Source organism: Cicer arietinum, chromosome 2, assembly GCF_000331145.2.
Source record: "Cicer arietinum cultivar CDC Frontier isolate Library 1 chromosome 2, Cicar.CDCFrontier_v2.0, whole genome shotgun sequence".
In the NCBI taxonomy this organism is placed as follows: Eukaryota; Viridiplantae; Streptophyta; class Magnoliopsida; order Fabales; family Fabaceae; genus Cicer; species Cicer arietinum.
The window spans coordinates 44,566,987-44,581,704 of NC_021161.2; the positions used below are offsets into that span (position 1 = coordinate 44,566,987).

The 14,718-nt window shown below is 30.6% G+C and overlaps 2 protein-coding genes across 5 annotated transcripts; one reads left to right on the forward strand and one right to left on the reverse strand.

Moving 5' to 3' along the window:
- Positions 1 to 2,136: 2,136 nt before the first annotated feature.
- On the forward strand, positions 2,137 to 6,507 carry LOC101513118 (uncharacterized). Of its 4 annotated transcripts, none has more exons than XR_012161995.1 (8): positions 2,137 to 2,734; positions 3,109 to 3,285; positions 3,374 to 3,523; positions 3,755 to 3,856; positions 3,940 to 4,010; positions 4,111 to 4,178; positions 4,494 to 4,811; positions 5,675 to 5,768. XR_012161995.1 is itself a non-coding variant. In XM_004490794.4 (7 exons), the coding sequence occupies exons 1-7, from the start codon at positions 2,558 to 2,560 to the stop codon at positions 5,911 to 5,913; spliced, it is 984 nt and encodes a 327-aa protein (XP_004490851.1). In that variant the 5' UTR covers positions 2,143 to 2,557; the 3' UTR covers positions 5,914 to 6,507. The 4 variants fall into 4 exon arrangements, 1 of the variants encoding a protein (XP_004490851.1); XR_012161996.1 differs by having other exon boundaries at positions 4,494 to 4,720; XR_189447.4 differs by having other exon boundaries at positions 2,141 to 2,734; positions 4,518 to 4,811.
- Positions 6,508 to 6,668: 161 nt separating this feature from the next.
- On the reverse strand, positions 6,669 to 13,747 carry LOC101512468 (protein DA1-related 2). Its single transcript, XM_004490792.4, has 12 exons — positions 13,441 to 13,747; positions 12,513 to 12,670; positions 11,758 to 11,845; positions 11,550 to 11,664; positions 11,018 to 11,141; positions 10,555 to 10,638; positions 8,507 to 8,626; positions 8,148 to 8,360; positions 8,007 to 8,069; positions 7,769 to 7,884; positions 7,302 to 7,360; positions 6,669 to 7,223 (listed from the first exon to the last, which is right to left on the reverse strand). The coding sequence occupies exons 1-12, from the start codon at positions 13,484 to 13,486 to the stop codon at positions 6,907 to 6,909; spliced, it is 1,503 nt and encodes a 500-aa protein (XP_004490849.1). The 5' UTR covers positions 13,487 to 13,747; the 3' UTR covers positions 6,669 to 6,906.
- Between the last annotated feature and the right edge of the window lie 971 nt (positions 13,748 to 14,718).

The following is a 14,718-nucleotide window of genomic DNA, read 5'->3' on the forward strand; positions in this document are numbered from 1 at the left end:
CTCTTTCCAAAATATTCAAAAGTTTTCAAAGTTTCGAAATGACAATTTTCAGAATTTTTGTAACTTTCGAACAATGCAAAAATTTTGAAACTTCCGAAATAGAAAATTCTAGAATTTTTGAAATTTTCAAACAATGCAAAAATTTCGTAACTTTCTATATTTAGAAAATTTTGGTCCTTTCCATATTTTGAAACTTTTGAAACTTTTCAAATTTGAAAACTTTCGAAATTTTTGAAATATAATCCTTATTTCGAAAATTTGAAACTTCTAAAACTATTAATTTTAAAACTTATTATAAATATTTAAAAAGATAAAATTGTATTTTCATGTGTCTTAAAAGAATAATAGATTTAGGTTTGGGGATACATCATATAATCCTTCAAACAAGATAAAAATAACATAAACATAAGTTTGCTTCAGATTTAATTCTTCACAAATCACAACCTAATCTATTCAATCAACTCAAGACATGAAATGGGAGTCGATGGAATTAGAGCACATGGAATTAATGGATTGAATATCGATTATCTAAAACATCAAATAATTGCCACAATTTGGGAACTGTCTTAGTGTGTGTTGTATAAGCGTAGAAATAAGTTTAGTTTATATTAATTATTATTAAAAGTTTAGATCTCATTTATCTTGTGTAAATATTTAGTATTTTTTTTTATATTTTAATTTTTTTGAACTGTTTAGTTTGTATTACTTTTAATTTTAACTGATAGATATTTTTACATTATTCAGAATTTTTGTCTGCAAATTGAAAATATTAATTTGTTAATAATTGTTATGATTAATGTTGTGGTTGAGGTAAACCTTCAACTTGATTACTCTACAATTTAACTTCCTCGTTCCAACCACTAAACCATTTATATCATCTATTCAACTTGTATTTGTATCAAAATATCAACACTCAATAATTTTTTAGCCAACTTCTGTGTTATTCACATTGTCCATATCACAAAAGTAGTCTAAGCAATCAAGTCCATAGTTACGTGTAATTAAAAATTATTCTTCCTAATAAAAAAAAAATAATCAGAGTTCTTTCATCAACCACATCAACATCTTTTAAATGGGACTCTACTTAAAAGTTGACAAGGGACTCAAATTTACAATAAAAAGAATTAAATTATATTTGGCAAGATATAGAAGCAAGTTTATTACTTATAAACACATATGGCAAAAGAAGGATTTTTTTAACAATCATTTGGTTACGATCTGATAAATTTATAGTTAATTATTTTATATTTGTAAGTTTTATTTTTATTATTTTATCTAAAATCTCTTTTAACTATTTTAAATTATTTATTCCAATTTAAAATAAATATAATAGGTATATGTTATAATTGTAGGAATATAAAACAATTATCATCATCCCTTAAAAAAAGAAGGTAACATTGTCATATATGTTGATTTTAAAATAAAATTTTAGTAAATTAATTAATTAATTAATTTAATAATAATAAATAAATTTTTTATTGGATTAATAAACTTTTAATACTAAAAATTATTTAAGTTACTAAATCGAAGATATTTTAAACATTAACTGGTAATTTTACTCATTGTACTAATAGCAAATGTAGTGAGTAAAATTAATTCAATGAGACCATATAAATAAAAATTATATGGATTAAAATTAAAAAAAAAAAGTTTGAGAAAAAAATGAGGCCTAAAAGTTGTTTTTTTTTTTTTCAACCCTTGGGCCTCCTATGTTAGTTTAATACCACTTTTTGAATGAAAAAATGCAAAAGAGAACATGTTTGAAGTAAAGTTTGATAAATGTGCATGTAATGCAAATGAGTTGTTTATTCTTTCACTAAACTTTAAAGCTTTAACAAATTGGAGCGGTTTGATTTTTTTAATAATCCAAACCAAAAGGTTTCCAAGAGGTAAAGCAAGCTTAATCGGTGGGGTCAAAGAAAATTGCAAAACGTGATAAAGGAATGTTTTTCTATAATTCATACAAGACACGTGTCAATTTTTGATAGGACACTTAAATTAACCGACGTAGACCTGCCCTAAATATCTTCAGCACTTTAATTTGAAAGGCTCGCATATTCCTCAGAAAAGAACCTCATATTCGCAAAGATATTTATCCCCTACAACCACTTCCATATTAACTTTCACCTTCTAACACAAATTCAGCACATATCAAAATAGAAACACGATAGGACCCTGCAACCAACCGCAGTAGACCACTACCGCGCAGCTTTAAACACTCCTCGTGATTCGTAAAGCTAACTCTGCTTAATACGTCATCGTTTTGCATAAAACGAATCAGATAAACGACGTCGTTTAAATCCACTGAGTGAAAAAAAGTGTAAAATAGTTTTCTCGTTTGAAAATTGCGCAGAGAGAAAACGAAGGGAAATAGCAGAGAAAAGAGATAGAAAGAAAGAAGAAAAAAATAGAGAGAGAAAAAATATGAAAATAAATTGTTCTATATGTAATTGTGGTGTGTTCTTCTTTTGAGAGTGAAAAAATTCAATTTGCTTAATAGAAAGTGTTGCTAAAGGAAATAGAGAAAAAAAAAAGAGGGGTAACATTGGATTTGGAGATGCAAACGGAGGCTAGGGTTGGTGTGGCCGTGGACGGTGGTGTACGGAAGTTGGTTCAACAACAACCGCCGCCGCAACAGATTGGGACTTTATCTCAACTTCTCGCCGGAGGAGTTGCCGGTGCTCTTAGTAAAACATGTACGGCGCCACTTGCGAGACTCACCATCCTCTTTCAGGTTCCAAATTTATTCCTTTTCTTGTTTATAAAATAATTATCTTTATTCTTGGTTTTCTTATTAGGTTTCTTAGCTTGAATTTGCAATTGGTAAATTTTGTGTTTCTCTTGAAAGGAGTATTTTGAGTTATGACTATTAGTATTATTAGACTGGAGTGAATAACTAATTTCGGGACTGAGTTGTGTGATGCCTGTAATCAATCAATTTGTTTGCTCGAATTTCGTTAATTTCAGAGACGGAATAGCGTGATGCCTGTAAATTTTGTGATTAAGTTGGTGATTAGCTTAATAACAATGATTGAATGAGAGAGAAGCTACTGAAGCTGTTAATGTTAAAACCTTAGTTTTCTAGAATTATGAATTTTTTTTTTTCAGGTTCAGGGGATGCATTCCAATGTTGCAACTTTGAGAAAAGCTAGTATATGGAACGAGGCTTCACGAATAATACATGAAGAGGGATTTAGGGCCTTCTGGAAAGGGAATCTGGTTACAATTGCCCACCGTTTACCCTATTCTTCTGTTAACTTTTATTCCTACGAGCATTACAAGAAGGTAAGAATAAGTATTTTGTGACAGTTACGTACTTTTGTTCTCAGATTTTATTTATATTTTTATATTTATTGTTTTTTTATATGTGAAGTTTCTGAGGACAGTTCCGAGACTGCAAAGTCATAAGGATAGTGCTAGTGCAGACCTTTGCATACATTTTGTTGGTGGTGGGATGGCAGGAATAACTGCTGCTGCATCTACTTATCCATTGGATCTTGTAAGAACGCGGCTTGCTGCGCAGGTAAGATTGAAATCATCAAAAAAAAATTGATATGTAATACTTGTGCCTGGTCTTGGTCTCTTGGTCGCTTCGAACCTGGCAAGACTCTGACCTTAACATTGTCTTATTTTGAAAATTCATCTACAAGAGATGTCTGCTTAAATTTGATGAAATGTTCATGTGCAGATGGTTGTTTAAAATTATTGCGTTTGTATTTTCTTCCTAACTGTTAGGATTGTTAAAATTTTGCAGACGAATTTTGCCTACTATAGAGGTATTGGACATGCTTTACAAACAATTATCAAGGAAGAGGGAATACTTGGGCTTTATAAGGGACTAGGAACTACACTCTTGGTATGCTATTATTATCAATTTACCATTACCCAATGTATATACTTCTTTCTTGTGTACTTAGCTGTATACTGGTTCTAATGCAGACTGTTGGGCCAAATATAGCAATCAGCTTCTCTGTATATGAAAGCTTGAGATCATTTTGGATGTCAAACAGGTAATTAGTCCAAAATTAATTCAGCAGTCTAATGTAACCGTTGGTTTTGCCTTATTTCACGACTATTAGTATATTAATATTGATTGTTTCTGACCACCAGATCCGATGATTCAACTGTTGTTGTTAGTCTTGCTTGTGGCAGTCTTTCAGGCATTGCATCATCAACAGGTTAGTGATCAAAAGGAAAAATTACAACTTGCATTTTTTATTTTTTTTCGCATAATATTCTTGGTAATTTGAACTTTTGATGTTCCTTGTCAGATACATATTCCTGATAATTTGCCTTTTTCATGTTACTTGCAATTGGGGTTTGCACATTCTTTTGGTATTTTACCTTTTTCCTATATCCCTGTAGCATCAGAGCGCTCCATTTAGGGTTGTTGCATCAAATGTTTATTAGATGTTAAATTAAAATTAAGAGTCCTTTAGTCAAACTATTGAATTTGTTCAAACCAAGAATATTAAAGAAGTTAATGTCTGTAGATGTTTACTATGCTTTTGATGCAGAGAATGAGTTTGGTGCAGGAACTGCACCAAGTATCTTAACCAGAGACCAGGCTGGAGTTGTAATTTTATCTGGCATTTGAGAATTTAGTATGGAAGACAACAAAAGGACACTTTTCCTGTTTCTCAGTAAATTTATTATTGTTGAAAGATCTTGCTGAAGTAATCATCTTTCCAAGTTTTATTTTATGACATGTCTCCCCAAGGTATGCAGTGGATTCCGTCATGGGGTGTCATTACTTGGATGAACCTATATCATTCCCTCGGTTACCAAATGTGAGAGGTGTCCTCTTTGAGGTATGCTTCTCACTTAGGTTAACCTTCACCTACTGTTTGGACGGATATCAGATTTATTCATGCCTTGTTGACATGTTTATGAGGAATCTATTCTTACTGCTTTAATAGTATTGCTTAGCAGCACAATCCTAAATGAAGGAAATTGTAGTTACAAATTAAAAGGTAGGTTCTCATGATAAATGTCAATGGATATATGAAATTTTCAATGTAGGTAACTAGAGTTCCTTAAAAGGAAAAAAAAAAACATTTGTCGATTGGAGGGCGGATATTTCATGTCAAAACTTTATTCTATAAAAACTAACTGCATACATGCAAACTAAACTCTAGTAGAACTAATTCATCAATAGTATTGTAAAGGTTTTTTTGCCACTGTTACAACAGCTGTATGTTCAGGTAGGGCTGTGGTTTGCATAGCTAGCCACTTTCCTCTCAATTCCAATATTTTATGCATTTCTCTTTCATGTTCTGGATTTGTTTAAATGCTGCAATGATATGAAAAACATGCATTTCTCTTGTCAATTTGAGATCAAATTGTGGAAAGTCTCGTGATTTTAATACTTCTATATTGTTGTCTTTATTTTCTTAAGCATGACCTGTAAATGTAATTTTGCAGTGAAGGATTTGCAACTTTGTCAAATACACAGGATCACTTCAATATCAAATTATGTTTTTTTCCATATAGCTTATTCATTTCAAATATACTTAGTTTTGATTAGATTTTTGGTTTTGCAATTGGTTCACACTTGAGTCAATTGTTAACATTACCTGATATGATGTTGCATCTCACAAAAAAAAGGATTAGGTAATAGTTAATCTCTTAGACTAGAATGCGTTGGTTCAATAATCTGTTATCTTCTATGCAGCAACATTTCCCTTGGATCTTGTGAGAAGGAGGAAGCAACTTGAGGGTGCCGGTGGGCGAGCCCGTGTGTACAATACAGGTATCTTTGGTATGTTCAAGCACATAATCCGGACTGAAGGTTTCCGTGGCCTATACAGAGGAATTTTGCCTGAATACTATAAGGTGGTGCCTGGTGTAGGCATTTGTTTTATGACTTATGAGACACTAAAGATGGTTTTAGCGGAAATTACTACTGCATGATTACACCCATCAACTTTGGAGTCTGATCTACAAGTAAAATGTCTGAAGTCACATACTCATGCAAAAGGGTTAGAGTTAACATTTATCGATTATTCTATTTCATAGGTTCTCATGGTTGGGCAACTTTGTAGTGCTACTGTGGGGATCACATTTTTGCCTGTACAGAAACTTGCAACATTTAATATTTTATGGTGTTCTGGGTCTTGAATCTTGAAGGCTTTTAAACTTTTGTGCACTCTATCAAACAAAAACGGAAGTCGATAAACTTTATAGCAAGGCTGCAACTCAATGTGCCTTAAGGAGACAGCTTTTTGCAAGTGCATTTGAAGGCATCCAGTCCCATTGCAGTGTTGTGAAACAGTGTCTTATTTTGAGAGGCGACCCATTCTTCCTATAGTAATGATAGTTACATTACATGAACACTTTTGGAATCCTTTATTTTTGTCATCTTTTAGAATATTAATTGTAGTCCATTGTTTTACATTTGTCCCGTAGTAAATGATTAATTCATTCTCAATGACTCTGGAATTGTTATAGGGTCATTTTGAATATTATTTAAAAAAGTTGTCAATTTATATGGAATATTTTCTGTCTTGACTAAATTCTTCAAATAGGTCACATGTTATTACAAAAAGTTACTTTCAATTGTAATTATTCTTGAAGCCTACTTTCTATTAAGTTGAAAAAAAAAATTCAATAGGTGTGGAAAAATGCTTTGCTTTAGAATTAGAATATTTGTGAAAGCAATGTTACTCAGCATATTGTCAACTCCATTGATGGAATGATAAACTCAATACATTATGAAATAAAACTAGTAGAATACATAATTCTTTTTTATGTTAAGTTGGACTTGGACATCCTCACAGGACAATAATAAATCCAAGAGACCAAATTGGATAAAAAAATACCAAGAGTCACTTGTACAACAATAAAAATAAAAATAAAAGACAAGCTCTTCAATCCATACGTTAGAGAAGATGTGTTCATATTACATTAGACAGGGAAAAAACCAGTCAAACGAATATGCTCAAGAGTACTACGTAGACCATATTTAATAACAGCTTCATTAGCAGCTCTAAAACCGCCACCATAAGCTGGCGAAGAATCATTGGCAATTTGATTCTTGAAGAATTCACCCAATTTATTTTCAACATGAGACTTTGCACCTTTCTTTGAGGATGAAGAGGAAGAAGCTGTGGATGTTGAAGGCATGCTTTGGAAGTTAGTTGGCATAACTTCTGATTCAAGCCACATAAATGAAAGAACCTGACAAATCCCTTCCTCTACTTCAGGATTGAGGTTCCGATAACCTGTATAGTTTGAGATGAACATGATGAAAGTTAGAAGTTGTAATAGCAATATAAAGATCAAAATGTGTGTATATATACCTTTAAGGCGTAACCATGCATGCATCAACTCATGGGCAAGTATAGCACCTGTTAGTAACCTGCATTCCATAAAAATATCAGAACTTAATTGAGTTTGAACATAATCCATAGGAAGAAAGTAGCATAGTTTGTTACTGTTGATAAAACAATGAATCATTGTTTTAGTCATTTTCAGCCGTGTGGTCCACAAAATTAAAATGATCATTGAAATTTAAAAATGTCCTTGACATCATTAATCCTTTTATATTGGTAAATTTAGTTTTTGAAATTGTTTAAAACGGACAAATCTGATCGAGAATTTTCAATTTTATGGATATTTTAGAGATTCATTGATTTTAAAAACTAAATTATTCGACTTGTCTTATTTTAAGGACTTTAACTAAATGAAAAAAATGTTTGAACTACCATTTATTAATAAGGTCATTTCTGAGATGTCAAAAAGTCAAGTTTCCATTGTCCATAGTTACCTTGGTAGACCATATAGAACAAGAATTGCTGTAACTTCACATTTTCTTGTAAGCTTTTGAGGTTGAGTTCTCATTCCTATAAATCTATGACCTCCAATTCTTGGCCTTCTATGTATCTGAAACAACATAAAATCCAAAAGTATTGAAATTATCTGTCAAACAATTTGTAACTTGTTTTCATGATACTTTCCACAATCTAATTAAAGAAAACAAGTGAAACATGTTTCAAATATCATACACTTGTGACAGTCTGCTCTTCTGAAAGGCATAAACCCCTTGTTTCTGGCAAATGATGAAATCCCTGGAAGAAACAAAAGAAATTAAGAGTAATTGAACTATTAATTACTTAACTTAAAACAAAGAATGAAATTTGGATTACATTTTTCTCTCCAACAATTGCATCATTAAGTGCTTCTCTCTCAACAAGAAGCATTGGAACTTGTTGATCAATTCTCATATGGATTCCTTCATAATAGTCTCTGATGGAATGATATAGAGGCTGACAATCACCAGTATCCATTATAGCAGATTCCATGCACTCTAAACACAAGCTCCTCCCGTCTTCGAGTCTATAGTATTTCGTATTCCGAGGCTTCAAGAGGAAGATAAAGGTACTAAAACATAAGCAAAAAAATACATATACTTGACCTAAGTTTAGACCAGATACATATACTATTTAACTGATGTGAAAATGTGAATGAATTATTAAACAATTTGGAGTGTCAGTTAAATTTGTACCTCCAATCTTTCACAACTACAGCAGCGATATGTATTATCATATTCATGAGATGGACAATACTTTTGGGACCAAAAGGGGTGGCATCTATATTCAATTAAACCAGCAGCATTTATTGGAATCTGAAAGCAAAATAAAAATCTCACGAGTGTTAATATAGTTCTTCTGCATGTGTTGTTTGGATAAACAACTTAATTAAGCGCTTATAACATAAGCTTTTATCATATAAGTATTTATATACAAGCTATTTTATAACAAAAGTAAAATAAAGTCAAGTTGTTTTCATTTAAGTTATAAGTTGCTTTCATAAGATATCCCGAGCATAGTCACCTGGTTCGCAATTCTCTTTGGTACGTGGTACGGATTCGGGTACGCGGTACGTAATCTTCAAAGTATTTGGTACGTGGGAGTATACATAGTTGGTACGCTGTTTCGGTTCGTGATACGTTTTAATATACAAATCGGTACGTTAAAATAAAAATAAAAATTAATGGTCTTAACACAAGAGTGGGAGTACTAGTTTATGTAAAAAATAGAAGAATTTGTAATACTAGTCTCACATCGGTTGTTTCTAAAATATTAGAAGTTGAGTTATCTATATGAGTACAACAATTCTAATTAGTCACACATTGGTTGTTTCTAAAACACTAGAAGTTGAGTTATCTATATAAGTACAACAATTCTTGGTAAAAGAATTATTGTGTTTGTGTTTATACCACATTAGTACATGTGTACGTGGCAATATATTAATGCAGTTAAAGTTTAGAAAACAACTTAGGGACATCTCATAAGTTGTTTCAATAAACTATTAGCTTAATAACTCAATCTAAACACTTCCTTAGTGTGTTTCAAAAACTGTATTATTAGGAGACTAGAATATTATATTGTTCCTTTTTTAGTGAACTATCTAATGCTACAGTTCTTATTAAGGTACATGAAATGCACTAAAGTATAATAACCCTAAAGCAGAAGAACTTGAATAAGCAAGGGAAGACTAATCTTACAAATTGGAAGCAAACTTCACATTTTGGGTGAGTTAACTCTTTAAAACAAGACTTGTGATATGGATGCTTTCCTGATAAAGAAAACTTGGATCAACAAAACAAAAAAAAAAGAAGTCAGATACAGATAAAAAAAAAAGTGTCAAAATCGATACTTTTGCAACACTATGCAAATATCTTTGGATGTTTAAAAGATAACATGAATTTGCAGAAAAAAGTTTAAGTATAATATGCAAATGAGTGCATTTTCATTATGTGTCTTATTTAAAAGTATGTAGGCAGTAAAATAATGATCTCAACATTGTCTAAAGAGGATTGGTCCCGTAAGTGCAGCTCAGATGATAAAAAACTGCAAACACATGTGATGTTTTGGGGCGCGAGTTCAACCCTGTTACATCTGTTCTTAACACTTATTATGCGTGAGTTTTGTTACTAGACTCTTTGAAAAAAAAAAAGACTAAACTACCTCGCGCTCGGTAATGTTGGTAGTACTAATTACCATACAGCCGTCTTTAATAATGACCAAAAAAAAATAATTCTATTAACACAAGAGTGGGAGTACTAGTTTATGTAAAAAATAGAAGAATTTGTAATACTAGTCTCACATCGGTTGTTTCTAAAATATTAGAAGTTGAGTTATCTATATGAGTACAACAATTCTAATTAGTCACACATTGGTTGTTTCTAAAACACTAGAAGTTGAGTTATCTATATAAGTACAACAATTCTTGGTAAAAGAATTATTGTGTTTGTGTTTATACCACATTAGTACATGTGTACGTGGCAATATATTAATGCAGTTAAAGTTTAGAAAACAACTTAGGGACATCTCATAAGTTGTTTCAATAAACTATTAGCTTAATAACTCAATCTAAACACTTCCTTAGTGTGTTTCAAAAACTGTATTATTAGGAGACTAGAATATTATATTGTTCCTTTTTTAGTGAACTATCTAATGCTACAGTTCTTATTAAGGTACATGAAATGCACTAAAGTATAATAACCCTAAAGCAGAAGAACTTGAATAAGCAAGGGAAGACTAATCTTACAAATTGGAAGCAAACTTCACATTTTGGGTGAGTTAACTCTTTAAAACAAGACTTGTGATATGGATGCTTTCCTGATAAAGAAAACTTGGATCAACAAAACAAAAAAAAAAGAAGTCAGATACAGATAAAAAAAAAAGTGTCAAAATCGATACTTTTGCAACACTATGCAAATATCTTTGGATGTTTAAAAGATAACATGAATTTGCAGAAAAAAGTTTAAGTATAATATGCAAATGAGTGCATTTTCATTATGTGTCTTATTTAAAAGTATGTAGGCAGTAAAATAATGATCTCAACATTGTCTAAAGAGGATTGGTCCCGTAAGTGCAGCTCAGATGATAAAAAACTGCAAACACATGTGATGTTTTGGGGCGCGAGTTCAACCCTGTTACATCTGTTCTTAACACTTATTATGCGTGAGTTTTGTTACTAGACTCTTTGAAAAAAAAAAAGACTAAACTACCTCGCGCTCGGTAATGGGTTGCCCACAAGAGTGACAACAAAAGCAATCTGGATGAAAATAAGAATCCATGCAGCCTAAACAATTTCCATAGATTATTTCCTGGTTGCAGCCACTACATATTCTTCTGTTCAATGACAAAACACACATCATGAATTGTTACAAGACCATCAAATATTGATATAAAGCCCTTTATCTTTATTGAATTGTGTGTGAAATTGAAATTTTTTAGTCAATAACAATCAAACAATAATTCATTAAACATAGAGACATGTTCTTTAGAGGAAAAACAAAAAAAAACCTTGAGACATTTATACATACATAATGTCTGAAAAATCTATAATTATGGACTATAGTTCTAAATTTCGGTCTACAACAACTGCAGTATAAATTTTTTACATCTCTGTAACGGATTGCAATTGCAACTGCGTTGTCCACTTTCCAAAACATCAAGGTTCGCAATGTAACCGTGACCGCAACCACAATTCATCAACAAATCAAATACAATATTTTAGAGAACAAAGTATCTATTTACCTATATTCATTGGGATAAAAAGGTGCAGGAGCATATGGAGGGTGTGCAGATGAATTCAAAGCACCATGAAGTGCCTTTTCATAATCTTCATCAGTTGTTTCCCCCCACCTATATCCTTGATGAGATAATGCAAATAAAAACTTAATATTTTATCAGAAAATTATCATTAACTATACCAAGAGAACAAGCAATTTTTGAAATTACCTACCATTTGGTCTCTTCAAATCTTCAGCTGTAGCAAGTGATACAGCATGCCCCAAATCCTCTTTCTCCTTCTGAGCTCTAGCACGATCATCCTAATTACATCAATAAGTATTGTTCAACATATCTTATCTTTAATCATACTGTTGAACCAAATCTTTTCAAGAGAAAAATAAATGTGTCAAATTCAAAAATACAATTTATCTAGCACAGTCACTACTTTGTTTTAAAAAATATAAAATAAAATTGATAGCCAATTTTGTCAGACTAAGCTAAATATAAAAAATTTAATTTAAATATACTTTTAGTTTCTCTAAATATATCACGTTTTAGATTTTAGTTCATATACAAGTATTTTTGTAATCCTTGCAAAAAAAAAAAAATTTCTTTTCATCTTTGGTATTTTATTTATAGTCTATCAAATTTATTCAAATTGAAATTGGTCCTTTTAATACAAAATATTTACAAAGACTAAAGTAAAAAAATTATATTCCATATATATTTGCAAGGACTAAAGTAAAAAGTTATATTCACAAAGACTAAATATTAATATGTTTAAGTCATAACTTTATAAAAGTTGAAAAATGCATGTGTAATTAAAGGGAGGTTAATGTCATTATGCCAATAGATGAAGAATATGTGTTGTTTCAAAACAATAGTTCAGTTTCCTCTGTATATAGCATGGCCATGTTATGTTATATATTGAGCAAATTGCAATATGAATATCATTGAAGAAAATTGAAATTGAGTTATGTTATTTACCGAAGCTCTAGATGGAGCACGCCAAGAAATGCTTTCCTCATCAGGGTCATGCACATGATGACGACCACTCCTTGGTCTATTGGACCCACCTTTGAAAAGTTTACTAAGCCATTTCATGAAACCAGATTTTCTCTCTGGGTGTGAAGAAACATAATCCCCTGCTTACCACCAAAATTTTCATCATTCAACAAATTAAATTAGAAAGCGACAAAAATTGATTTTGAATGAAATAGTTTTGTAAAATTGACTCGACTAAAAAAAATGAATTAAATGTAAATGATAATTTTTTAATAATGAAATCATAATTTTTGAATACATTATGTAAAAAGTAAGTGGAACAATAAAGTTGAAGTTAAAAATTAGTTATAGAGACAAAAACTCTGAATTCTAACTTTCAATTAAAATCAATTTCATAAGCAAAATTAATTATATTTGAAAGCAACTAAACATGTTAAAATGAACCATAGACCTCTAGAATCAATTTTCAGTCATCCAAAAGTTAAACCAAACAATACACTCAATAGTGCTTACAGAAACAAGATGGTCTAGACTTAATTTTTTTTATTCATTTAAAAAGGAAATTTCAAAACTTTGATAATACCCGTTCAATGAAATCAATAGAAAAAGCTTGAAGTTCAAAAAATAGCATCGTGGGATGGTTCAAAATTTTGAAAAATCAAATTTTTTTCTTAAGTGGGTTGGAGTAAAAATTGTGTAAAGGGAATATCTTTGAAATATCTAAGTGCACGAGGTTCCAATTTTGATGATTAAAACTTGATGTTATCAAAAAAATCAATAGTGTAGTAGAATTTAACCAAATAGTTATTATTCTGCAATACGCTATTTAATATAGAGTGTTGCTAATAGTTTTTGGTAGCGCTACAATAATATAACAGAATAAAAAAGAGAGAAATAGGGAAAGTAATACCATATATACATGGATGAGAAAGATGATTGATATCTGAAGGGGCCATAGTGAAAGGGTGAAATTATGTGAGAGTGAGATTGAGGGAGAGAAAAGGGAGGAAGAAGAAGAATGAAAATGACAGAAAAAGAGAGAGAGATGGAAAAGAAGAGGCATTGTGGATGGATGGTTAATAGTGGTTGAAAAAGAGAGAGAAAGATGAGGAGAGGAATGAGAGAGATTCTTGGCTTGGAAAAGCAATGAAGAGAAAGTAAGAGAGAATGGCAGAGATGGTGTTTTGGGGAATCTGCTGATGAGGAGAATATTAAGTAAGGGTAGATTGCAGAGAACCAATGAGGATTTAGAGAGAGAAAATAAAATAACACAATTGAAAAAGGAAAATAGTGCTGTGTATGCACGCATTGAAATTGAAGTTCATGTCATGTTAGTGTGTGTGTGCAAAATTCTATCTTTTCTTTTGCCTTTCTGGTTTCATAGTACTATAACGGTCAACTTCTTTCTGGTTACTATGTTTTAGATGTTTCCAAAATGGAAAAACTTTAGTTTATATCTCTAACATCAATTCTATTTTTTTGAAAGAGATCAAAATAAATGGAATAATGATGCGATAAAAATAACAAAATAGGAAAAATAAATAAAAATAACAAAATAGGAAAAAAAAATAAGGTGTTACAAATTGGTTGGTTCTTTGTGATGCGATGATAATTTTAGTTCAAATATTATTCTTCTTTTAAACAACGAAATTGGTTGAATATTTTTTAAAATTATTGATAACAAAACTTCAGCCGAAATTTTATTTAAAGATACCAATTTAGGGCTATTTTTTTCCAATACTCCATTTTTCAAATTTATATCCCAATATACCCTCTTTTCAAATTTAAACACCAAAATGCCCCTTTTTTTTTCAATTTTTTTTCCCTTCGCCATTTGGAATGGCGACTTCCTTAAGGAAGGCCTACTCCCAAATGGCGACTTCCAACTGCTTTTTTTAAAAAAAAAAAAAAAATTTCAATTTTTTTTCGTTACTCCATATATATAATTTAATTATTTTAATTAATAAAAATACATAAAAAATAAATAAATAGACATTTAAATTATGAAAAAAATTTAATAAATCCAAATGGACATTTATAAAATAATTTTTTTGTTAAAAAAATATTTTAATTTTTATTGAAATAACAAAAGTAATATATATATATATATATATATATATAATTAATATAATTCATAAAAATAGATAAATAAAAATTTTAAATTACAATAAAATTTTAGGAAATTCAA

Coding starts and splice junctions, on each gene's coding strand:
- LOC101513118 (XM_004490794.4), top strand. CDS start 2,558: ATGCAAACGGAGGCTAGGGTTGGTGTGGCCGTGGACGGTGGTGTACGG. Junction 3,524..3,754: donor GAACGCGGCTTGCTGCGCAG/GTAAGATTGAAA, acceptor AAAATTTTGCAG/ACGAATTTTGCCTACTATAG. Junction 4,011..4,110: donor TCATTTTGGATGTCAAACAG/GTAATTAGTCCA, acceptor TCTGACCACCAG/ATCCGATGATTCAACTGTTG.
- LOC101512468 (XM_004490792.4), bottom strand. CDS start 13,486: ATGGCCCCTTCAGATATCAATCATCTTTCTCATCCATGTATATATG. Junction 8,070..8,147: donor CAATTGTTGGAGAGAAAAAT/GTAATCCAAATT, acceptor TGTTTCTTCCAG/GGATTTCATCATTTGCCAGA. Junction 7,224..7,301: donor TGCATGGTTACGCCTTAAAG/GTATATATACAC, acceptor CAAACTATACAG/GTTATCGGAACCTCAATCCT.